Below are 21,708 nucleotides of genomic sequence, written 5' to 3' on the forward strand. Positions count from 1 at the left end.
GGTACGACGGCTCCGATTTTGAGCAGCCACATCAGTTGCGGAGTGGAAGGCAGCTTCCGGTAGGTCCTGGGAGCGCTTGGGAATACGTGATGCTTAACGTGCACTACGACGGCATCACTGGGCCAGCAGCACAGCGGCTCGACAACACAACGGTCGACATTTTCTTGGAGGAGTGCACCTCTCATGGGCCGTACTATGATCGGGCAATGCTGCAGACATACAACTTTTCCGTCCAAGCGCGGGGGCGGTCTTCCGTCGTACCTTCTGTCTCGTCCATGCATCGCTATCGGAGGGATCTGGGCGGCGGTACGTTCCGGATATGGGGGCTGGAGCCTCACTATCACAAGCACGGCACGTGGTCACGGGTGGTGGTGACAAGTGCGGCGGGCCATGTGAAATTCGCGCTGACAATGAAGACGGCTGATTATCTGTACCCGGTGGACGACTTTCCAGAGCTGGAGGACGGCGACCTCTTCAACGTCACGTGCGTGTACGGTCGGGCTTTCACGGGCGTCGTGCCGTCGGGACTCGACTTTGCAAGCAATGAGATGTGCGAGCTATTTGTGCATGCCGACCGCAGCGAGATGCACTCGTCCCTCGGGCCAGCCTTTGATGTGGTCAGCAGCTCAGAGGGGGGGTCTGTGCAGTCGCAGGACCCATTGCCGGGCCCCGTTACTGTCGAGAAGCACGGATCCCGGGACGCACCGCCCATCCGCCGCGAGCAGGTTGCGGCGCTGTGCGAAAAGCTGAAGGACGTAGTGCCGGCTCTGAAAGCGCCCTGCGAAAGGTTGAGCGGAGGCGCTGGTGGCGCGGGCAGTTAGGACAGCGTACTATCTGACAGAAGAGGTCCTCCACACACACAAACACACACACACACACACACACACACACACACACACACACACACACACACACACACACACACACACACACACACACACACACACACACACACACACACACACACACACACACCACACCCGCCGGCCGAATTCTTTTTTCGAGCGTGTCTTGCAGAGCTGGAGCACGGCGGCAGCGCACAAGCACAACGATGGAACATAGCGCCGGCACCCCAGCGTAGAGGGCGTCGTGTAGCCCTCCTTTTGGTATATTAGCCAGCACTGAGCATGAGCCTCGTTGCTGCGTGCCTCCGTGGCGACGTGGAGACGCTCTCCGACCTGCTGGCGGCCGGTGAGCCGCTCGAGGCCAGGTGCGAGGAGGGTTTCACCGCTCTCTACACTGCGGCCGCCGAGGACGATCCCGATGCGGTGCGTTGCCTGATCGAGGCCGGCGCAGCCGTGAGTGTGGGAGGCTCGCCGCAGGGCGCCACACCGCTGATGGTCGCATCGGAAAACGGCCACCTCGAGTGCGTGCGAATGCTGATCGAAGCCGGAGCCGACCTGGACATGCACGTGTCGTGCGATGCGCAGCCAGACTTTGATCCATCCGCCGAGGACGATCACGCCGAGTGGATCCCGCCACCACTCGTCCTCGCGGCCGGAAACGGCCACCAAGATTGCGTCCGCATCTTGATCAGAGCAGGCGCGGACCTCAACATCAAGTTTGGCCCCTGCCGAAACAGCCCGCTGCACGAGCTCTGCGCTGCCGGGCGCGTGCAGATGGCGCGGACGCTGCTCGACGCAGACGCGGATCCGAGCGCGGAGGATGTGGATGGGCGGTCGGTGCTCTTCGTCAGCTGCATGTGCGATCAGCCAGAGTGCGCCGCTCTTGTCCTGGCCGCCGGCGCAGGCATCGATCAGCCCATGCGCGAGCCAAACCCGGGCGCAACGCCGCTCTACGTGGCCGCCATGTGTGGCCACGAGCGGTGCGTCCGCCTGCTCTGCGAGAACGGCTGCCCACCCCCTCAGCGGGGAGGCCCGTGTAGCACTCCTGCTTGATCGGCCGCACGCGTCTCGTTTAGGCGCACGCATCAACGCGCGGGCGGCGCGCGGCGCCACGCCCATGTTTGCGAGTTGCCAAGAGGGCCACTTGCGCGTGGTCATGCTTCTCTCCTCGTACGGCGCCGCCCGGACGGGCCGCTGGACGTCCGACAACGGCGAGCAGCTCACGAAGCGGGCCGACATGTTTGCTACCGACCACGGACACGACGAGGTGGTTCGCTGGCTGGAGGCGTCGGCCTCGTACTCGCCGCTGCACCACGTGGAGGTGCTCACCGGGCGGCGGACGGTCGAGCTGCTCCGCGGCGACGCTTGCGCGTCCTACAACCTCCGGAGCGGCCGCTCGATTCGACCCCTGCGCCCGCGCGCGCCGTTCCGGCCGCCGTGTGCGCCGCCCCGCACCGAGACGCCGTACGAGCTGGCGCTCGCGTGGCCCAACCTTCCGGCCTCGCAGCTCATCCTCGCCGCCGCATCTCCGTGGAGCCCCGCCTCGCACAGGCTGTGGGAGCCGTGGTTCCGGGAGCGTGCGACCGTCCTGTGCACGATTGGCTACAAGCTCGCCTATCGCCTCAACCGGGAGGAGCACTCGTTTGTGGACGTGTGGGTCAGCCACGTGCTGGCCAAGGCGATGGCCGAGAGTGTGTGATGGACGCGTATGAGTTTGAGAGTGGGTGATGGACGGTATTAGGGCACAGCACACTCGCACGTATTAGTAATTGGAGGCGCGCGGCGGCGCGGCGGCGGCGGCACGCGCGCACGGCGCAGCATCGCGCGTTATTTTAGCGCACTTGTAGCACTTGGAGTGGAGGAAAACTGCCGAAGATTTCTCCTTTGCAAAAAATCTCCTTTTGAGCTTGGGGCTTGGGCAAAGCAGGGTGGTTCCAACTTTTTCCGGGGTACTATGGTATGGTAGCATCGGCGGCCCAAAGGGGGGGGTATGGTGCTGACCGCCTAAGACTAGCCCTACCATACCCCCAAGCAGGTAGTCTGCCGGCAGGCGGGGGGATGATCTTGAGCTGGGTTGGCTGCTACCGTACCATACCCCGCAAAAAGTTGGAACCCAGCATATTGTCTGCATGAACAGCGAGTGTCTTGACGTTGCCTGCCTCGGTGCCTACCTCCGGCAACGACACGAGATCGACTCGTGGCTGCTAGAGCGCCGCTCGGAGCTGGCTGCGGCCATCGCAGTGCACGACGAGGCGCTCGCGGCCACAAAGCTGCTCTGCGAGGCGTGCATTGCCGTCCTTCGCCCCAGCCGGACTGCACGCCGCCGTCACGCCCCACCCGGTCCCTCCGCTGCGTCAGGCACTCCTGCTCGAGGCAGAGGAGTGCACCTCGAGCGCAGGCGTCCAGCGGTGCGACACGTGGGAGGTCTTTGCGGCGACAGAGACGGTGCCGCCGCCGCTGCTGCGGCCGGGTCCGCCCGAGAGGCTGCTCGGCTTCATCCGCGGCACGCCGGCGCGGGCGAGGCGACGCGCGAGCGAGCAGGCCAACGCTCGCGTCGACGAGTCCGACGCGATGGCAGATTATCGTGCGGCGGCGGACGGTCGGCGGCGGCGGCTGCTCGAGGAGTTTGCTCCGGTGCTGTCTCGCTCGGACCACTCCGCGGTCTGCGTGGAGGCGCGGCTGGCGACGGCGGCGGCGGAGGCCGAGCCGGAGCAGGAGGTCGAGGAGGAGGCCGCCGCGGCGGCGGAGGTCGTGACGGGTGCGGTGGAGGCAGAGGCAGAGTCTGGGCGGCTGCGGCTGCGGGTCGTCTCTCAGAACGTGCAGGAGCTGGTGCCGGACGGCGTGCACACCTGCGCCTGCGCGGTCGCCGCCCGCCTCAAGGGGTTGCCGGAGGTGCCTCCGGCAGGCCGCGCTGTCGAGCTGCTCAAGGAGGCGATGCTCTCGCCGCCGGCTGCGCGCGCGCAGCTCGAGTGGCTGCGCTCCTTGCTCGAGGGAGAGGTGCCGCACTCGGCGGCCGTCTGCCTGCAGGAGCTGTCGGACGGGCTGGTGGCGGACCTGCGCGCGCTCTGTCGCGCACCTGGCCGAGGCTGGCACATGCATGCCTCCGAGCCGGCTCCGCCGCGGGGTCGCGCGGGCGCCTCGTGCGCTGCACGCACCTGCATTATCTCCGCCTCGCCGCTGCGGCCCGAGCCAGACGTCGTCGCCTCCTTCTCGGGGGCGGGCGGCGCGGCGGCGCGCACGCGCCGCTTCGCCGCCGCGACGCTTCGAGCGCGCGCCGAGGCGGGCGCAGGCGGCGGCGTCGTCCTCGCCTCGGTGCACTTCCTCCACGCGGCTGAAAGGGCGGCGGCGGGGGAGGCACCGCCCTCCAACGCTTCGCACATCTGCGAGGGCGTCTCGCAGGCGGCGAGGCAGCTGCGCGGCCGGCTGCGGCAAGGCGGCACGCTGCTCCTCGTCGGAGACTTCAACGGGCCCGTCGGAGGTGTTGCCGACTTGCTCGCCCGCGATGATGGCGGCGATGATGGCGGCGATGGCGGCGGGGATGGCGGCGGCGGCGGCGGCGGCGGCGGTGGCGCTGGTTGCGGTGGCGGCGCAGGTGGTGTCGGTGGGGTTGGCGATGGTCGCGGCGGCGAGCGTGGTGGCGGCGGAAAGGTGTGGCAGTGGCACGCGAGCCCTGCAGGCCCGACGCAGCTGTCGCTGTTTGGAGGCGGCGAGCGTGCTGCCGCCGACGGCGCCGTCGCCCTCTCGCTGCGGCGGCGGGCGGTCCGACGCATGACGTGCGCCCTCCTGCAGCCTCGGGGGGGAGGGGGCGGACCCCAGAGCAGAGAGGGCGGCGGCGGAGAGGGCGGCGTCGGCGACGGAGCCAGGCCGGGCGGGAAGGGCGGCGGCGGCGGCACGGACGGCGGTGGCAAGGGCGGCAGCGGAGGGGGCCGCGGCGGAGGAGCCGGTGGCAGTGGCGGCGAAGGCGAAGGCGGAATGGCGGGTGAGGGCGGCCCGCCAGAGCCCGGTCTCGAGGGGCGCGACGCGTCGGCGGAGGTGGAGGCGGAGGTGGAGGTGGAGGCGGAGGCGGAGGCGGAGGCGGAGGCGGAGGCGGAGGCGGAGGCGGAGGCGGCAAAGTGGGCGGGCCTCGCCCTCGTCGCGTCTGTGAGTTCGGCGGCGCGACAGCAGCTCGTCGACGGCGGCGTGAGCGAGGAGCTCCTGTCGCTGCCCGCACCGCTCCTGTGCTCACAGCTCCGAGAGATGGCAGTGGTGTCGCCGCGGCGGCAGCTCCTACCTCGCGGCGGCCCTCCTCACCCGTCGGCTGTGGCGCGCGCGCCCACACATAGGCGGTGGCAGCTCGTGAGGTGGTGAGGCTGCCTTCTCGGCATCGTCTCCGAACCTTCTCGGAACCTTCTCGCAGGTGGCAGCTCGTGCGGCGGCGAGGCACCCCGCGGTGCGGAGGCTGAAGCCGGCCGAGACCGAAGCGCGCGCCCTCGTGCTCAGCGATTTTGCGACGCTGGCGCCGGCCTCGGCCGCCCCCTTCGGTCCTCCTCCTCCTCCGCCCGCCGGCTCGCCCTGCCCCGCCGTCCTGCTCGTCCTCGTGCGCTTTGCCTCTCCTCCGCCCCCGCCCCACCGTGCCGGCGCGGGCGGGGCCTCTTAAGCAGCATGGCTGCAAGCAGGCGCGCTTCCGCGAGGACGTGTCTTGGCTCGCGCGGCTTCCTCCGGGCGTCGAGTACCACGTCATGCAAAAGGGAGGCGCCGTCCAGCGCGAGCTGCCCGCTTGCCGGCAGACGGCGCTGCCCAACGTCGGCCGCGAGGCCCACGCGTACCTCTCCTGTGAGGTGTGAACAGCGTCTCTTCACACCCACCGCTGTGAACAGGCCCACTCGTACCTCTCCTGTGAGGTGTGAACAGCGTCTCTTCACACCCACCGCTGTGAACAGGCCCACTCGTACCTCTCCTTTCTCGAGACCGTGCACGCCGCCTCCGCCTCCGCCGCCGAGGCGGCGCGGCTTCTCCCGCCGCTCGTCGTCTTTGCGCAAGCGGACCCCTTCGACCACAACCCGGGCGAGCTCTCCCCACGGACACCCCCCACCCCCCACCCCGCCCCCCGCCCCCGCCCCGAGAGTGCGCGCTTCGCCCCGCCCCCCCGCGGCGGCCCGCCGCAGCGCTCAGCCCGCCAGACCGCGCCGCATCACCTCACGCCCTGCCTTGGCTCGCCGCATCACCTCACGCCTTGGCTGAAACAGCCTTCCTCGACGAGCTCTCCCTCCTCGCCGCGCACGTCTCCGCTGGCCGCCGGCCGCCGCGCTGGGTGCCGCTGGGGCTCTGGAGCGGTGGAGAGCGCATCGTCTACTGCGACGCCAGCGGCGCGCCGCACCAGGCACTCACAGTAAACCAACTAGCACCCTCGGTCGCGCTCCATTCCTGGCCCCCTCCTTCTCCTTCTCCCTCCTTCTCCCCCCCCCCCCCTCCCCCCTCTCCTCCTCCTCACACGGCAGCACCCCACACCCTTCCTGAACACCCCTCCGCTCGCTCGGCTCACAGCCGCTGCTGCTCCCGATTGGGCGCGTGTGGAGGGCGCTGTTTGGAGAGGGGCGGGCCCTACCGACGTGGATCGGCTTCACTCCTGGCGCATGCTTCGCGGTCTGCCGCGAGGCGCTGCTCCGCGGGCTCACGCCCTCACGCGTCGAGGCGGCGCTCTCCCCCTCCTGCGGGCTCGGGGGCCTAGAAGCTGACACTCTGATCGATCTGTGCCTAGCACTCGAGACTAGCACTCGAGACGACATGTACTCCGCTGTCTGTCGACCGGCCTCGTACACCCTCGTGTTTCACGACGCAGGCTCGGGTGCCACGCCGACCCGCTCTCCGGGCACGTGTTTGAGCGGCTGTGGAGATACCTCTGTGGCTACGGCGAGGAGGAGGAGGAGTTGGGCGAGCACGCCGTGTCGTCGGGCGGGCCGCCGCCGCTCTCGCCGCCGCCCTCGCCGCCGCCCTCGCCGCCGCTCTCGCCGCCGCCCCTAACGACTCTGGTTGGCATCGGCTCTCTGGTGTCGGAGTCCTCGGCGGCGCGCTCCTTCTCCTTTTGCAACTTCCGCATCGGCGAGGTCCGCGGCTGGCGTCGCACCTTCAGCCAGGCGAGAGATTACCCGAGATTACCCGAGATTACCCGAGATTACCCGAGATTACCCGAGATTACCCGAGATTACCCGAGATTACCCGAGATTACCCGAGATCACCCGTCGCACCTTCAGCCAGGCGAACTGGGTCAACACGGCGCACGGCTGGGGCAGTGCCGCTCGAGGCACGACGGCGGCGCTGGCGATGGTGCGTTGCGACGCAGACTTTGTCAGCCGCGTCGCGCTGCTCGACGTAAACGCGGAAGAGCTGCCCGGCTTCTACGAGCGCGAGGCCGGCTACAGCATCGTCACGACCGACTACTGCGAGGGGCGGGGCCCCGAAGGCGGCGCGGCGCGGCGTGGCGTGGCGCTCATGTGCGCCGCTTGTGCGGACGATGCCGAGGCGGATACGCTGTGGGCGCCCGGCGGCGCGATGGAGCGCCATTGCGCGGGCAGCGAGTACGTCGCCGCCTGGATGCGCTCCTCTCTCCGCCCGCTGTGGCCGCCCGCGGGTGCGCACCTGCTGCCTGCGCCGGGCTACCTGCGGCTGTGCGCAGCGGCGCACCGGCGGGCAGGGCTGCTCGACCACTTCCTCGATAGCACGCTCCTCCACGACGGCGTGACGACACTACGCGCGCACTGCGAGCGGGACGAGGGCGCGCGCCGCGCCATCGCGTCGCTAGACGAGGAGGAGGCTGCAGGCAGCGACGAGGAGGCCGCCTCGATGCACGGCGATGCGAGAGGGGCGCTGAGTAGGAGTAGTGGGCATGGAGTCACACTAGAGCCGTAGCGCGGCGAACGGCGACATGAGAGGGAGGCGGCGTGTCCCGGAATTGCATATGCTCAAGGACAAGGTACTCCCTCTCCGTCTCCTGCGCCGCCGCGGGATTCCCCCCCGCTTGCGCGTTCTCCATATTTTCTTTTTTCGCATACCCCGCACAGCATAATACTCGCTCAAGTGCGGCCGCAACCCAACACCGAGTCGAAGAATGTGTCTGTGATGGCCTCACTGAGGCCTCCCATGCGGGCCCAAGTCGCGTCCGCGGGGCTGGCATGCGCCCCTCCCTCCCCTTTGCGTCGAGCGGCGGCGCACCGAGAGCCCCGTGACCCGTCGTGCCGGTCGCTGCCGGCGCCACAGGCGTCGTGATGCTGCGGGTCCCGGAAGGCCCCGAGCGGCGCGCTCAGCGTGAGCAACGCAGGCTCCTCCCAGATTTTGACGCCCAGCGGCGCCAGCGTGCTGCGCGCAGCCTCATTGAGCGCGCGGATGACGAGCGGGTTAGTGCCGGGGAACGCACGGGCTCGTCCCGCCGCCAGCCCGCAAAGAGACGCGCCAGCCTTCAGCGTGGCATCTTCGAGCAGCAGCTGATGTGTGGTTTGTCGCCACACGAACAGTACGCTGGGGTTGACGGCCTGCACTCGCGCTATGATGTGTGCAAGCAGCCGAATGTGATGGCGGTACGCGGATAGAGGCGACACCTTCTTTTCATGTCCCGGTGGAGGCAACGAGACGTCGTGCGCTCCACTCTGTAGTACCACGATGCTGTCGTTTGCCAGCGCAAGCGCCCGCTCCCAGTCCCCCGCCGCCTTACCCACCACATTGCCACAGCCGATCCGTGGCGGGTTTCCCATCGCGTTGCTGATAATGACGCCGCCGCTAGGTAGCGGCTTGGCCGGCCCGCTCCATTCGGAGCAGTTGGCTGAGCGCCCTGCCACACGCGCGCAAATGTCGAGGGCAAAACCATTACTGATCGAGTCGCCCACAATGATGAGACGCCGGTGGCCTTTGGCGAGGCAACGACCAATGTGGAGATGCTGTCGCCGAGTGCTCGCGCAGCCAAAGGGAACCCACTCATGCGGGCTACGAAACTGGGAGTGGTGACCGACGGCTTGCATGCCACTCGGCGTGGTTCCATTTTCGCTTACGCGGACCCAGCGTCCGTCTTCGCCTCCATGGCAAGCCCGGGTGATCGGAGGGTGCTCGTGAGCGGGCTGCGCGCGTGCCGCGATCGTTATGGGAGGCCGGCTGGCTGCGCGGCACTGCAGCTGGTCTGCACTAGGGAGGTTTTGCGCAGGCAGCGAGGGGAAGGAGCGGTTTGAGGCAGGCGTGTGGCCAACCATAATCCACCATCTCGACTCGAGGTAGTCCGGCACGAGGCTCGTGAACCAAAGCTGCACCCACGCCTGCACATCACGCACGTCCAGCTCATCTCTAGACACATCTGCGACGTATGAGCCGTCCCCCAGATCGCGCGCTAGCTGCCTCCACGTGCTCGTGTTGGTCGCGAAGCGCACGACCCAAACGTCGCCCCCCACCGTCTTCATCTTGGACGAAGCCGGAGACGAAAGGGCCGGCACCCTTTCTCTTAAAAAACTGTTCAGTTTTCAAAGGCAAAACACAACGCTCTGCGGTTGGTGCACCCCTCACACTGACACATTCCCCTCATCCCCTACCCTTGGCTGAGCACATCTACCTGCGAGCTAGCATCTCCGCATTTTCTCTTCCAGTCATCCGCCCGCGCCGCGCGCCATCACTGGGCGTCTAGTGCAGCCACTGACAGAGCTATTCCGAAGGAGTGGTCGACGCCTCGCCTAGAGTTCGGGTGGACTTGCGCACTGCTTAGCCCTGAGGGGGGAGTGTGTGTGAGGTGGTGTAATGTTGTCCCGTTTCAGGCGGCAGGTCAGGGGATTAGCCGGGAGGATTCGGCAGCTCAGCCGGGGGCTGAGCGTCTGCAGGCAGCCTTCCGCCCGCGCCGAAATTCACAGCCCTCCCGGGCCGACGGGGTGCTCCTTGGATCGGGCCCCGCTCCCCGCTTTTCCTGTACCTGGACTGTCCGGGTTAGGAGGGTGAGAGTATTGGGTGGGCGAGGGCAGTACATCTGGCGGGTGGCGATTGAGGGACAGCGTGGGTTGATTGGGGGGTCAATGGGCGCGCGGGCGGCGCTTCGTGGTCCTCACCCTCACCCCTCACCATCCTCAAATCCTCGAATCATCGAGATCATCGAGAGCGTCGTGAGCGTTGATTCTGTGCTGATTTTTGCGCGCGAGCGTCGCGATTTTTGGTCTGGTTGGTCCGTCGTGGCCGGTGCGCGGGAAACTCGCCGAAAACCCGCGCAGCCGGCCGATTGTACGACCGAGGTCGCTGAGCCTTGGCGACGCGGCGCGCGCGTCGCCAAGGAGTTCGTAAAATGTCAGAGTTTTTTTTACACCCTTTCTCTTCCTACCTACCCCGCGAACATGGCTGACAAGATCCGTGAAGCCTTGGCTGAGGGTGCAAACAGCGTCCAGGTCACTGTCCAGGCCGCCGCCAATATCAAACAGGTCATCGAGTGGAAGTTCAACTAAAATTCAATACTCGGATCAGATCAGATCGGTGAGAACTGAGATGGTGGAGTGCGCAGTCCGCACATTTGTCATTTGAGTCTGCAGTGTCCGAGTCACTCAGTAAAGCCGTATGCGGCGTCCGGCGAGCGGCGTCGCCGAGGGACCGCGCGCGGGAGCGCGGAGGAGAGGCTTAGCGGGATGGGGGGCTCTATATGTACGAGATAAGTAATACACAAACAGAGAGAGAGGATGTTCAACACAAAGGTTGAACTTGAGAGACGTGAGCAAAGAAGGACTATGTAAGAGAGGGAGGCGGGCGTGAGACGTGCTGCGTCGTCGCGTCGGCGTGAGGGGCGGGAGACCAAAAGAGGGCACAGGGCAGGTCTCAGAGAGAGGAGCTCGCGGCGGCCTCCTCTCCCACGCGGTCCCTCCGGATCATCGCGGCGGCCTTCTCGCCAATCATAATGGTCGGCGCGTTGGTGTTGGCCGACGGCAGCTTCGGCATGACGGAGGCGTCCGCCACGCGCAGCCCCGCCACGCCGCGCACGCGGAGCGAGGCGTCCACCACGGCGAGCGGGTCCGAGGGTGGCCCCATCTTGCAGGTGCCCACCGGGTGGTAGAGGGTCATGCCAAAGTGCTGCACCGTCGCCTTCCAGTAGCGCGCGAGCCGCGCCTTTGGTAGCTGGTAGAAGTCGAGCGGGCTCATCGCGTCGTACTCCGGGTAGGCGTCCCCGAGGCCGAGGTCTGCCGGGTGCGGCGCCGTGACGCCCGTCACGAGCGAGCGGAGCGGCTCCTGGGCGACCAGCAGGTTGGCCGCGGTCAGGATCTCAACCCAAGCGTCGAGGTCGGCCTCGTCACTCAGGTAGCGCGGGTCGATGAGCGGCGGCACGGCCGGGTCGGCGGAGGCGAGCCTACAGCGGGAGGCAGGGGCTGCCTCTGTGCGTCCTCGACTGCGCGTGGTGGTGTGATCCAGCTGGTGTGACCTGGGCCCGGGGTGGTGCTGTTGTGTGTGAAGACACACGGGCTACGACCACGGCGAACACGGTGGGGGACGGCCGAGTGCGGCGGAGTCCGTGTCCTCTCGGGCGCTAGTGGGGGGACAAGAAGACGTGTTCCGCTTCTAGGGGCGCGAGCTCGACAACGCCGCGCGACTTTGGGTGCAGGTGGCACGGGACCTGCGCGGGGGTGGTACACCGACATGAGGGCGGGAAGACGGCAGTGTGTGCAGTGTCTTCAGAGCACCGCGTGGATACGAGGGGGGGCGAACACAGCTGAATACGGTCGAGTACAGCGGAGTGCGTGTCCTCTCGAGCGCTCGTTAGAAGACAATACGTATTCCGCTCCTAGGCCCGAGATATGGGGAGATATGGGGAGATCTTCCGCTTCTAGGCACGGGACGAGCGTGACGCCCTCCTCCTCGCCCGCCTTGTGCTTAGGAGACTGGAGGTGCCCCCACGCGCTCCTGCTCACGCCGATGTTGTCGTGGAAGAGCTTCTCGTCGCCCGCGCCGACGAAGAGGCCCACCTGGAGGTGGGGAGAGATGGGCGAGAGATGGGCGAGAGATGGGGAGAGGTGGGGAGAGGTGGGGAGAGGTGGGGAGAGGTGGGGAGAGATGGGCGAGAGATGGGGAGGGTTGGGGAGAGGTGGGGAGAGGTGGGGAGAGGTGGGGAGAGGTGGGGAGAGGTGGGGAGAGGTGGGGAGAGGTGGGGAGAGGTGGAGAGAGGTGGAGAGAGGTGGGGGAGAGGTGTGGAGATACGGGGAGATACGGGGAGATACGTGGAGAGAGGAGGAGAGATGGAGAGAGATGTGGAGAGATGGCGAGAGATGGGGAGACCTTGGGAGACGGGGGGGGGGAGAGGGAGGGGGGGGGGGGGGGAGATGTGTGGGGAGATGGCCCGGCAAAGAGAGCAACTCCTGCATGTCGGGTCCCTCGCCGGCGGCGGCGAGCGGCGTGCGGCCGTGCACGACGGCGTCGTAGCTCGAGGAGGAGAGGTGGCCCTCGCCGCGCAGCAGCCACTGCAGCAGCGCCGCGGGGCTCTCGGCCTTGGCCTTGGTCACCGCGTCCCCGCCCTTGACGAAGAAGGTGTAGAACATCGCGAGGTGGTCCTGCGTGGTGCAAGACGCCAGCCTCAGCGCGGTGTGCGGTCTCGTGCAGAGTCTTCAGAGCGGCGCGTGAGTACGAGATCTGGCGAGATCTGGGGAGAGATGGCGAGATTGTGTGCGGTCTCGTGCAGAGTCGTCCGAGCAGCGCGTGAAGGCGCGAGGGGCGACGAGTAGCATGCGCACAGCGTGGCCTCGACCGACAAGCAACAAGCACGCGCCCTCTCGAGTGCTGGTTGGAGTGCAAACAAGGGCCTTCCGCTTCTACGGGGCTGCTCCTGCAGGTTCTGGCCGACGCCTGGAAGGTCCACCTCAGTCGGAACCCCAACCTAGAATCGGGTCGTCGTGTCGTCTCGCTCTCGCCTCGCTCTCGCCTCGCTCTCGCCTCGCTCTCGCCTCTCGGGTCGACCTCATCGGTTCTCGGGCCAGAGCCCTCACCCCCTGCCTCCCGCCTCCGCACTCGCCTCCGCACTCCCCCCTCCCGCGGCGTCCTCTCGGCACACCAACCTTCTCGAGCTGGTCGCGCGGCCCGATGCCCGAGAGGAGGAGGAGCTGCGCCGACCCGACCGCTCCGGCCGACACCACCGCCTCGCGCCGCACGCGAATGCGCACCTCCTCCCCCTCCCCCTGTGGGCCGCCGACACGGGCCTGCACCGCCGCCACCCGAGCGCCGCGCCCCTCCCCGCCGGTCCCCTCGCTGGCGAGGACGAGCCTAGAGGGCGAATGCGCCAGCCTCGGGGCGGGAGGACGGCCATGTGCGGAGGGCGCAGAGCACCGCGAGGGCTGCGAGTATACTAGAGAAAGCGTACTGCGGTGGAGGGACGTGTCCTCGCGAGCGCTGGTTTGGAGACAAGAGTGCGTGTTCCGACGGGGAGGAGAGGGGGAGAGGTTGTTCCGCTTCTAGGAGAGACGAGGCTTGCTGACGAGGCCGTGCGTGAGGACGTGCAGGTTGGCTCGCCCCATGGCGGGGTACAGAAACGCATCCGCCGTGCTGCCGCGCCGCCCGCTCCCAAACACCGTCTGCTGGAAGCGAGACGCTCCGCTCGCGTCGCCGTCGTTGTAGTCGCGAAGCGGGTGGCCCGCCGCCACTGCAGACTGGACAAACGCCTCTGCCAGCGGGTTGGCGGGGCTCTTGTACCGGACGGGCAGCGGCCCACCTATGGGGAGATATGGGGAGATATGGGGAGATATGGGGAGATATCTTGTACCGGACGGGCAGCGGCCCACCGAAGCCGTGCGCCGACGAGTTGAGCGCGCCGGCCCCTGTCTCGCGCGCCAGTGTCGCGTCCTCGGACTGCAGGAAGAAGGGCAGCACCGACTCCCAGTCCCAGCCAGGGTTGCCTGCGTGGTGGAGACGCCGGCATGAGGGCGGGTAGATGGTATCGAGAGCACCGCGTGAATAAAAAGAATACGTGCTCCGCTTCTAGGCTTGGGTTGCCCATCGCCGCCCACGAGTCGTAGTCCGCCGCGTCTCCGCGCACGTACGCCATGTAGTTGAGCTGCGACGAGCCGCCGAGGAGCTTGCCCCGCGGCCAGTTTGACTTTTGGCCCGTGTAGGCACGGTGCGAAGTTGCCTGGGGAGTCGTCTTGAGCTGCCAGTCTCCGTCGACCAGCTGCACGTCGCCGCACGCCGCTGGTATGCTGTGCTTGATGCCCGACTCGCCTCCCGCCTCGATGAGCAGCACGCTCACGTCCGCGTCCTCAGAGAGGCGGGCGGCGATGACGCTCCCGGCGGACCCGGCGCCGATGACGATGTAGTCGTACTCATCGAGCAGCTGAGACGCGCCGATCGGGCCGTACGCGCGCCGCCACGCCGCAAAGGCGGCCACGGCGATGACGAGGAGCGACACGCGTGCGCCGAAGAAGGGCATGTGGAGACGGCAGTAGCGTGGCCTTCGCGGGGATGGAGTGCGGAGAGGACGAGCTTGAGGACCGTGTGTGTGTGTGTGTGGCCCTTGAGGACCGCGGCGAAAGAATTCTTAAGATACAAGCCTCTCTCACAGCACACTGGCACGACAAGGGCGCAGACTGGCGCGGACTGGCACACACACAGGCTCACCACCGGAGCCGCCTAAGCGACTCCGTTAAGAACGGCAATGCACTCCGCACCATGCACAATGCCGCTCTCCCCGCACGCTAGCTCGTTCACCGTCTGCCACGCCACGGCGGTGTGGAGGACGACAGACAAGCGCTGCATCTGCAGCCCGTGCCAGTTCTTGGTGGTCCATGTGACCTCGTCCAGGTGCTGAGCGTGCGAAAGTTTGTTGCTCAGCTGGTTCGCCGCCTCCCTCAGGGTGCTGCGAACCTCCTTTCCAAAGCCTCAGCCTCTCAGGAATGATCCAGAAAAACAAGCCGGCCTCATGGCACAGATCCCGCTCGGCCGTGCCGGCAAACCAGCGGAGATCGCTGGTGCGGTCTCTTTCTTGCTGTCTCCCGACGCATCATACACGTGCGGCGCCAACATTCGGGTCGCGGGCGGTAGAGGCCCTGGCACCATGCTCGGGTAAGCCTTCGGGTAAGCAGCGACCATCGATCGGTCTGTGGGGGGCGGGCAGCGGGCGTTTGCTTTTAAAAACAGAAACCAGAAAAAAAGAGGGGGGAGCATCAGGGGCCACTGAGAGTAAAAAATACGCCCGAGGGGACAAGGAGGGGTGAAAGGGCGCGAGGGGGAGGGCGCACGAAACACGGGTAAACCAAACGGGTCTGTCCCCAGCGGATCTCGGCTGGCTCTCTGCTGGTCACCATTCTCTCTCTGGCGCAAGCTGCCAAACCCGCCGGCGTCACGGCCTCTGCCAACAGTAGGGTGCCCACAGGACCCAAGAGAAAATAGCTTGTGTGTATCGCGCGCCTTGCGGGGGGGGCGCGGAAAAGAGGAACCTCTAAGCGCCATCGCCACGGTGCTGCATGCAGCGCCGGGCGACGACGGCTTACCGCCTCCCGGTCCCCCTCGGCACACCTCCGCTGCTCAATGTTTGACGGCTCGAGCCCGTGAAGCTTCCCCGCGCGCGGGTTACAGCTTCTGCCTCAAAAATTGCGCTTCGGCGGTTAGTGGTGCACTAACCTCCGAGAAACCCTTCGGGTCGCTCCTCATCGCAAACCCTGTCAGCAGAGTCTCCTACGGGAATGTACGTAGAGAGCTACATTCACTGAGAGAGAGAGAGAGAGACACTGAAAAAGGGACGCACGCGGCAAATCTGATGTTGGCCAGTTCCAATAGGAGCGAGGCCTCTTCCGTTGGGGGACCGAGTACATAGGAAACGAGGGTTTCGCCTGGGTCACGGTCGGGCTGCCGCGCGACGGTGTGCTCAAGAGCGGCTGGCTGGCGAAGCGCGGCGAGGTGAACACCGCGTGGAAGAATCGCTACTTTGTCCTGTTCGCCGCCGACTCGGAGCGCCAGCTCCCAAAGGTGCTGCGCTACTACAAGAGCAAGAGCGCCTTCGACGCAATGCAGAATGCGGGGCACGTGCCCATCGACGGATCGGTCGAGGTCTCGATGGGGTCGGCGCTCGACGCGGATCGGCCACACAGCTTCGAGGTGACGGTGCCAAAGAAGCGGAGCTACGTGCTGGCCGCGCCCTCGGCCACCGAGGCGGGCGAGTGGGTGACTGCGCTCGGAGGCGGCGTGGAAGGCAGCCCGCGATCGGTGTTGTCTGTCGCGTCTGGCCGCATCTCCGACGCGCCCGCGAAGCTCGGCGAGACCGAGGCGGAGCTTGAGGAGGTGTTCTCGGGATGGATGCGGAAGCGCGGCCAAGGGAGCAGCCTGCTGGGCGGCAAGCTCAAGCAGCGCTACTTCGTGCTCTACTCGAACAAGGAGCTGCACTACTTTGACAGCGCCACGCCAAGCGACGCGTCGCGCCGCGGCCAGATCCGGGTCGACGCGGCGGTGGAGATGGAGCGGAGCAAGCCTCGCGACAAGAAGGACTTCTCGTTCGTGATGAGGGTACCCGGGCGCGACTGGGTGCTCGACCCGGGATCCGGCACGGCTTGGGCGGAGTGGGACGCTGCGCTGCGCCCGATGCTGTCCCCTGCTGCGGCAGCCATTGCCGCTGCAGCTGCGTCTGGCTAGTGCCAGGGGGATCGTCGGCAGCTCCCAAGGTGGTCGTCGTCGGTGTGTGCACCGCTCACCCACGCGCACTGGGCCTTGCACTTTGAATGCCGTGGGGCTCCTGTCGTTAGACGTGGAGACGCGAGGGTCGCCCTCCCTTGCCCCACCACCTCGTGTGTGTGGCGAAGTATACCTTACCTTACCTTGTACCCTGTGTGCTCTCTCTCGTCTCTGCGACAGAGCTCGCGCGAGCCGAGACCCAATAGCCTCTCAGAGCAGAGACTCGACCCGATAGAGCCTCTCAGAGCAGAGAGAAGCACAGAGGGGCCGTGGCTTAAGCACGTGTTAGTTTCTCCGTCCCAACATATGTTACAAACTGAACACAAAACGAGATAATCTACAGACAGGTGACAGCACGTGCTGAGAAGCGCGGTGCGCGCGCCGCTGCCAGTGAGTATTGCTTCAGCCTTCACAGTATGCATTCAACAGGCCAACGGACACGCGGGGCCTCCACTTCTCTCCGCCGCGTTAGGCCACATCGATGATGGACAGCGGCGACGAGGACCGCGACTCGAAGGATGAGCGGCGGGGCACCTCCAGAGCGGGCGCCGCCAGCGAGCCCACTGGCAGGGCGCGTCGCCGACCCGAACTCGCCCACTCGAGGGTCGACTCGCCTCCGTGGGAGATGCGGACCACCTTGACTTGCGGCGCGTCGGCCGAGATGTCCCCAGAAGGCCGCTTCCTCGGCGAGCCGGCACCGCCTCCGCCCGGGCTGCTCGGCGTTTCGAGGCAGACATGCCCCTTTTTGAACACACCGCACTTGCGGCAGCGGTAGCCGCCGACGGTGACGCCAGCGCTCTGCGCCGCCTGGCGCGCCCTCTCCGCTCCCTTGAGCCGGTGGTAGCGGTTTCGGATCGCATTCTCCGAGCGGCCGGGCACGTCCTTTGCTACCGCAGCCCAGCGGGTGCCGTGCCGTGCGACGCCCTCCATGATGAGTTGATCTTCGGCGGGCCTCCACTGCTGAAGCTCACGGCCCTTCCTGCCCGAAGGCGAGGTTTCCGAAGGCGAGGAGGCCTGGGAGCTGCTGGCGGCTTCCACCGTGGCAGTGAACGCCGGCTTCGAGTTGGCGCGGCGGTGCTCCTCCGCGAGGATGGCCTCGACGGCAGGCCAAAGCTGCAGCTCATCGACGCTAAGCTCGGGGAGGTCATCGAGCGGAGGGAGCTCGTCCGCCAGCGGCTCAAGTGAAGGAGAAGCCTCGAGCAGGTCGGTGGTCACCTCGCCGTGCGCTTGGAGGTTGGCGTCGACAAGAAGCGCCTCGAGTCCCAGATCAACGAGACTCGTGTAGAGCGGAGAGTCGGCTGACGGCGCAGAGACGACGACCGGCGAGTCGCATTGGGTCTCGGGCGTGCTGATGCCGGCGATGCGAGCCAGGCGGGCGAGGTTGTTGAGAGAGAGGGACATCGCTCCTTGCAATGGTGTTCGGACGAATTTAGGCGGCAGGACACCGAGATTGTCCGCCGGGCTACAAGTAGACTGGCCACCCTGCGCGCAGCGATGGAAGTGTCCCCACATGCACGAGGCAGGATCCCCTGCACAAAAGAAGATGGCGAAGTCTACTCTTTTGGGCCCAAGCGCTTGGGCGACCTAGACGGGCGCGCAACAAATGCTGCGCCTCGCTGCGGCCCTGCTGACGCTCGGGATCGGCGGCCTGATTGTCATCACCGGCCGCACGGCCAAGGCGAGGTCGCGGGTGAGGCGGGCGTCGCGGCGCGCGAGGCGGCGGAGGCTGCGCGGTCGAGCGATTCTTTTTTCAGTGTAATGGCTCCGACCGTTTCAGTGAATGTAGCTCTTACGAAGCGCCTCGTAAGAGATTGGTTCACTAGAGAAATTCTAGAGCTCGAAAATTCTGAGAACCCGCCTGCAAAAAGAAACCCGCGGGGATGCCGGGCCCCGGGCAACTGATGATTTCCGATGCAGCAGGCCATCACAACGGCAGAGCAGCTCTGTGCGCTTGCGGAGCGGAGTGCGCGAGCGAAGCAGCTCGACACGGCGCGCTTGCTCTTCGGTAAGGCGCTGGACATGGCACCAGCTGATGAACAGTTGCTCCGAGCGTCCATCCGGCTCGGACGCGCAGGGTTGTGCCTAATGGCCGACCTGGCGGAGGATGCGCTCGAGGATGCGTCCGCTGCGTGGGCCGCAGTGCAGCGCGAAGCTGCTGAGGTGCCTGCCGATCATGCCGAGGTTCTTGCGCTGCTGGACACGATGTCCAACTCAGCTCTCTCACGGATGGCTCACGCAAAGGCGGCGCTCGGAAGGCGTGCGGCCCTCGCAGACCTCGCCGCCCTGCCCGCTGCGTTTAAATGCGGCGCTGGCGGCGCCGAGGCGGCTTGGCACCTTGTCATGCAGAGCTTTGACCTAGCTGACGGCGGCAAAGAGGCGTCGCAGGACGTGGAGGACGTGGACGTGGACATGGTGGCCGTCACACGGTGTGCGCGGCTGTTAAGCGAGGTCGTGGAGGAGAGCTCCGCCCCCGATTTCCACGAGAGCAAGGCACTCTCGCTGCTGGACGACGCCCTCGCCGCGTGTCCGTCCCGCCAGCGCGCGGTGCGCTCACTGTTGCTGCTCTCGCGCGCCGCCTCGCTCCATCGAGAGGAGCGGGACGAGGCGGCCGATGCGGACTTATCGGTTGCGCTGCAGCTGACTGAGGCGCGGTGGGTCGAGGAGTGCTCGCTCAAGCTGCGCATGGCTTGCAAGCTGCGGGCGGGGGACGTGGCGGCGGCGCGGCGCGACTTGAGTGCCTTGCAGCAGCGGCAGTGGGGGCATGCTTTCCCAAAGCCGGCGACTTGGGAGCTTCACGGCGCGCAGCAGCCTCTCATCGAGGCGCTCCTTGGTGCCGGCCGCTGGCTGGCACTCGAGCGCTCAGTCCACCCGATCAACGCCCAGTTTGCTGAGAGCGAGGCTGCGGCAACGGCGCTCCTCGCAGAGGAGGAGGCGGCGGCGGCGGCGGCAGTGGCAGTAGCAGCGAAGGGCGGTAGCGCCCAAGGCAGGGGCGGGAGGGGCGGCAAGCGGAACAAGAGGGGACGCGGCGGTGGCGCGGCCGCCGCCGGCGCCGCCGGCAGGAGGATTTGCCGGCTGGGGGCCACCGCGTCGCCAGTTGATTGCTCACCCTCACGAGACGCTCCTTCCGGCGGCGGGGCAGGAGCGGCAGAGAGGGAGGCGGCGGCGGAGAGGGAGGCGGCCGAGGAGAGGTCGCGTGATGAGCTGAGGGAGCGGCTGGAGCGAGAGGCGCGCTGGGAGGCGGCGCAGGCGGCGCGGGATGCTGCTGCTGCTGAAGAGGCGGCGGCGGCGGCGGCACTAGAGGCGGGCGACGCTGAGGTTCCATCGGCATTGCTGCACGAAGCCATAGACGCACCGCCTCCGGTGCTGGAGGTTGGCGCCGCCGAGGTGCGTAGCTCGAGTGCAAATAGATGTCTCCCTCTCTCTCTCTCTCTCTCTCTCTCTCTCTCTCTGACCTGCTAGTTCTGCTTGCTGCAGGTGACGGCAGCGCTCGAGGCGGCAGGCGCCGAGGAGGTTGGCAAGGGGGGCTTCGGCGTCGTCTATGCGGTGGAGCTGCCCTCCTTCTCCGGCTGGGGCCGCGTCGCAATCAAGCGCGCGCTGCCGGGCCAGCCCGACGACAGCGTGAGCAACATGATGGACGAGGTTGCGCTGCTGCGCAAGTGCGCCCACCCCAACGTGCTGCCGCTCCTCGGCTACTGCGCCGAGGAGAAGGCGGTGTGCATGGTGACGCCGCTGATGCGGGGCGGCTCGCTCGACGACCGACTCCTGCTGACGCCCGCCGCGCGGGCGAGGCTGCGGCGGCTCGGCTTGCAGGGCCGGCTCGAGCTGTCGTGGGCGCAGAGGCAGTCGGCCCTCGATGCGAAATACAGATACAGACCCGTAGGTTCCAACTAGAGCTGGGGGCGACACGCGCTCGGCTGTACCTCACTGCATCGCAGCCGCATTCACGCGGTTCGGAGCCATCGTCTTCACGCGATGCTCGGACGTCACTGCACGACACCGCATTCGCGCCCTCAGCTCCCTGTACGATGGTGGTACTCACAAACCAGGCTGTCGGCTCTCTGTGACGCCGCGCGGGCGCTCGTGCACCTCCACGGGGCGAGTGGGCGAGAGATCCTCCACCGCGACGTGAAGACGGGCGAGCCTCACAGACCGCCGCGCGTCACTCCCCGCACGCTTCGCTCGCCGACCCGCCCCCCCTTGCGCGCCAGGCAACATCCTGCTCGACGGTTTAGCGGTGCCGCTGCGCCGTGCCGGCGGCCCGCCGCGCCACCACGTCTACCGCGCCTTTCTGTCGGACGTCGGTGCACGGGCGGCGGCCGCGTGGACTCGCAGACTCCGCCTCGCCACCTCACTCCCCCCATTCTCTCGCGTGGCAGGGCTCGCGAGGGCGCGCGGCGCGCGGGAGACGTCTGCTACACACGCGACGACGTACGGCGCTTACTTCTCCAACGGGTTCGTCTGCCCCATCTACCTCGACTCGAACCAGCACTCGGCCAAGACGGACGCATACGGAATCGGCATCTCGCTGCTGGTGGCGCTGACCGGCGAGCCGGCCAACGGCTTGCGCACCCGGTGGGAGGACACGCTGGCAGACCTGGCCGAGGGCGGCGGCGGCTCGGAGGAGCTGCGGCAGCGTGCGCGGCGCGTCGCGGGCTGGCCAGAGTCTGTGACGGTCGCGCTCGCGCGTGTGGTGCACGGCTTGAGCGTCGCGCGAAAGTCACACCGGCAGCCGCTGCCCAAGGCGCTGGCGGAGATGGAGGGGCTGCTGCTGGACGGCCACGGCGACGGTGAGGGAGGCGGCGAGGGCAGCGAGAGTGGCGGCGAGAGCGGCGCCGTCGGCGACGAGGGCCTTGAAGGGGCTCGTCCAAGGAACGGAGGCGACCTGACACGGGTGGTGGGGCGGCTGCACAACCTCGCTGTCAGCGACGGAGGCGATGCTTCGCTCGCCCGGCTGCAAAGGCACGTGAGCGAGGCTTTCGACCTCATGATGCTCCGACTCGAGCGCAAGTACGCCGAGGAGGGGCTGCCGCCGCTGCCGGCGGAGCTCTCTGAACGCGACAAGATCAACGCGCTGGCGCCGCGCAGCCACTGTCCGACCTTGAGGGGCCACGCGCACATGCTGCGCGGCTGGCGCAACGCCGCCGTCCACGAACGTAGCAAGTGGCGGCAGCCACCGAGCGACGCAGACGTCTCGCATGTGATTCAAGGGGTGATGTCAGAGCTAGAGAGACTCGGTTGGTGA

At 67.1% G+C, this 21,708-nt stretch overlaps 7 protein-coding genes across 7 annotated transcripts; 6 read left to right on the top strand and 1 right to left on the bottom strand.

Moving 5' to 3' along the window:
* Positions 1-1,127: 1,127 nt before the first annotated feature.
* EMIHUDRAFT_206074 (hypothetical protein) lies at positions 1,128-1,898 on the top strand (the record flags this gene model as incomplete). The annotated part of the gene is made up of 2 exons (XM_005778242.1): positions 1,128-1,191; positions 1,645-1,898. The coding sequence occupies 2 exons, from the start codon at positions 1,128-1,130 to the stop codon at positions 1,896-1,898; spliced, it is 318 nt and encodes a 105-aa protein (XP_005778299.1).
* Positions 1,899-2,082: 184 nt separating this feature from the next.
* Positions 2,083-2,544, top strand: EMIHUDRAFT_206075 (hypothetical protein; the record flags this gene model as incomplete). The annotated part of the gene is made up of 1 exon (XM_005778243.1): positions 2,083-2,544. One exon carries the CDS (start codon positions 2,083-2,085, stop codon positions 2,542-2,544), a length of 462 nt encoding a protein of 153 aa, XP_005778300.1.
* Positions 2,545-2,974: 430 nt separating this feature from the next.
* EMIHUDRAFT_206076 (hypothetical protein) lies at positions 2,975-7,730 on the top strand (the record flags this gene model as incomplete). Its single annotated transcript, XM_005778244.1, has 14 exons — positions 2,975-3,139; positions 3,204-3,506; positions 3,669-3,912; positions 4,135-4,323; positions 4,522-4,618; positions 5,168-5,188; positions 5,265-5,421; positions 5,501-5,662; positions 5,765-5,848; positions 6,085-6,234; positions 6,369-6,574; positions 6,664-6,766; positions 7,080-7,247; positions 7,344-7,730. 14 exons carry the CDS (start codon positions 2,975-2,977, stop codon positions 7,728-7,730), a joined length of 2,436 nt encoding a protein of 811 aa, XP_005778301.1.
* A 2,732-nt stretch (positions 7,731-10,462) lies between these two features.
* Positions 10,463-14,310, bottom strand: EMIHUDRAFT_463443 (choline dehydrogenase). The gene is made up of 9 exons (XM_005778245.1): positions 13,800-14,310; positions 13,589-13,702; positions 13,278-13,518; positions 12,869-13,073; positions 12,640-12,690; positions 12,176-12,367; positions 11,660-11,785; positions 11,396-11,436; positions 10,463-11,172 (listed from the first exon to the last, which is right to left on the bottom strand). Exons 1-9 carry the CDS (start codon positions 14,230-14,232, stop codon positions 10,647-10,649), a joined length of 1,929 nt encoding a protein of 642 aa, XP_005778302.1. The 5' UTR covers positions 14,233-14,310; the 3' UTR covers positions 10,463-10,646.
* Positions 14,311-15,265: 955 nt separating this feature from the next.
* Positions 15,266-16,427, top strand: EMIHUDRAFT_100780 (hypothetical protein; the record flags this gene model as incomplete). Its single annotated transcript, XM_005778246.1, has 2 exons — positions 15,266-15,301; positions 15,579-16,427. The coding sequence occupies 2 exons, from the start codon at positions 15,266-15,268 to the stop codon at positions 16,425-16,427; spliced, it is 885 nt and encodes a 294-aa protein (XP_005778303.1).
* Positions 16,428-17,369: 942 nt separating this feature from the next.
* On the top strand, positions 17,370-17,651 carry EMIHUDRAFT_354167 (hypothetical protein; the record flags this gene model as incomplete). Its single annotated transcript, XM_005778247.1, has 1 exon — positions 17,370-17,651. A coding segment is annotated over one exon (282 nt), but the record flags the coding sequence as incomplete, so codon positions are not given.
* A 1,041-nt stretch (positions 17,652-18,692) lies between these two features.
* On the top strand, positions 18,693-21,708 carry EMIHUDRAFT_100781 (hypothetical protein; the record flags this gene model as incomplete). The annotated part of the gene is made up of 5 exons (XM_005778248.1): positions 18,693-19,494; positions 19,606-19,850; positions 19,941-20,346; positions 20,675-20,767; positions 20,843-21,708. The coding sequence occupies 5 exons, from the start codon at positions 18,693-18,695 to the stop codon at positions 21,706-21,708; spliced, it is 2,412 nt and encodes an 803-aa protein (XP_005778305.1).

Source organism: Emiliania huxleyi, assembly GCF_000372725.1.
Source record: "Emiliania huxleyi CCMP1516 unplaced genomic scaffold EMIHUscaffold_25, whole genome shotgun sequence".
In the NCBI taxonomy this organism is placed as follows: domain Eukaryota; phylum Haptophyta; order Isochrysidales; family Noelaerhabdaceae; genus Emiliania; species Emiliania huxleyi.

Bases quoted from the DNA above. Each gene is read 5' to 3' on its own strand.
- EMIHUDRAFT_463443 (XM_005778245.1), bottom strand. From the start codon at position 14,232: ATGCCCTTCTTCGGCGCACGCGTGTCGCTCCTCGTCATCGCCGTGGCC. The intron at 13,703-13,799 runs GCAACCCAAGCC...TCCACCACGCAG, and splicing joins CGACTCGTGGGCGGCGATGG to GCAACCCTGGCTGGGACTGG. The intron at 11,173-11,395 runs GCTCGCGCCCCT...CTCCCGCTGTAG, and splicing joins AAGTCGCGCGGCGTTGTCGA to GCTCGCCTCCGCCGACCCGG.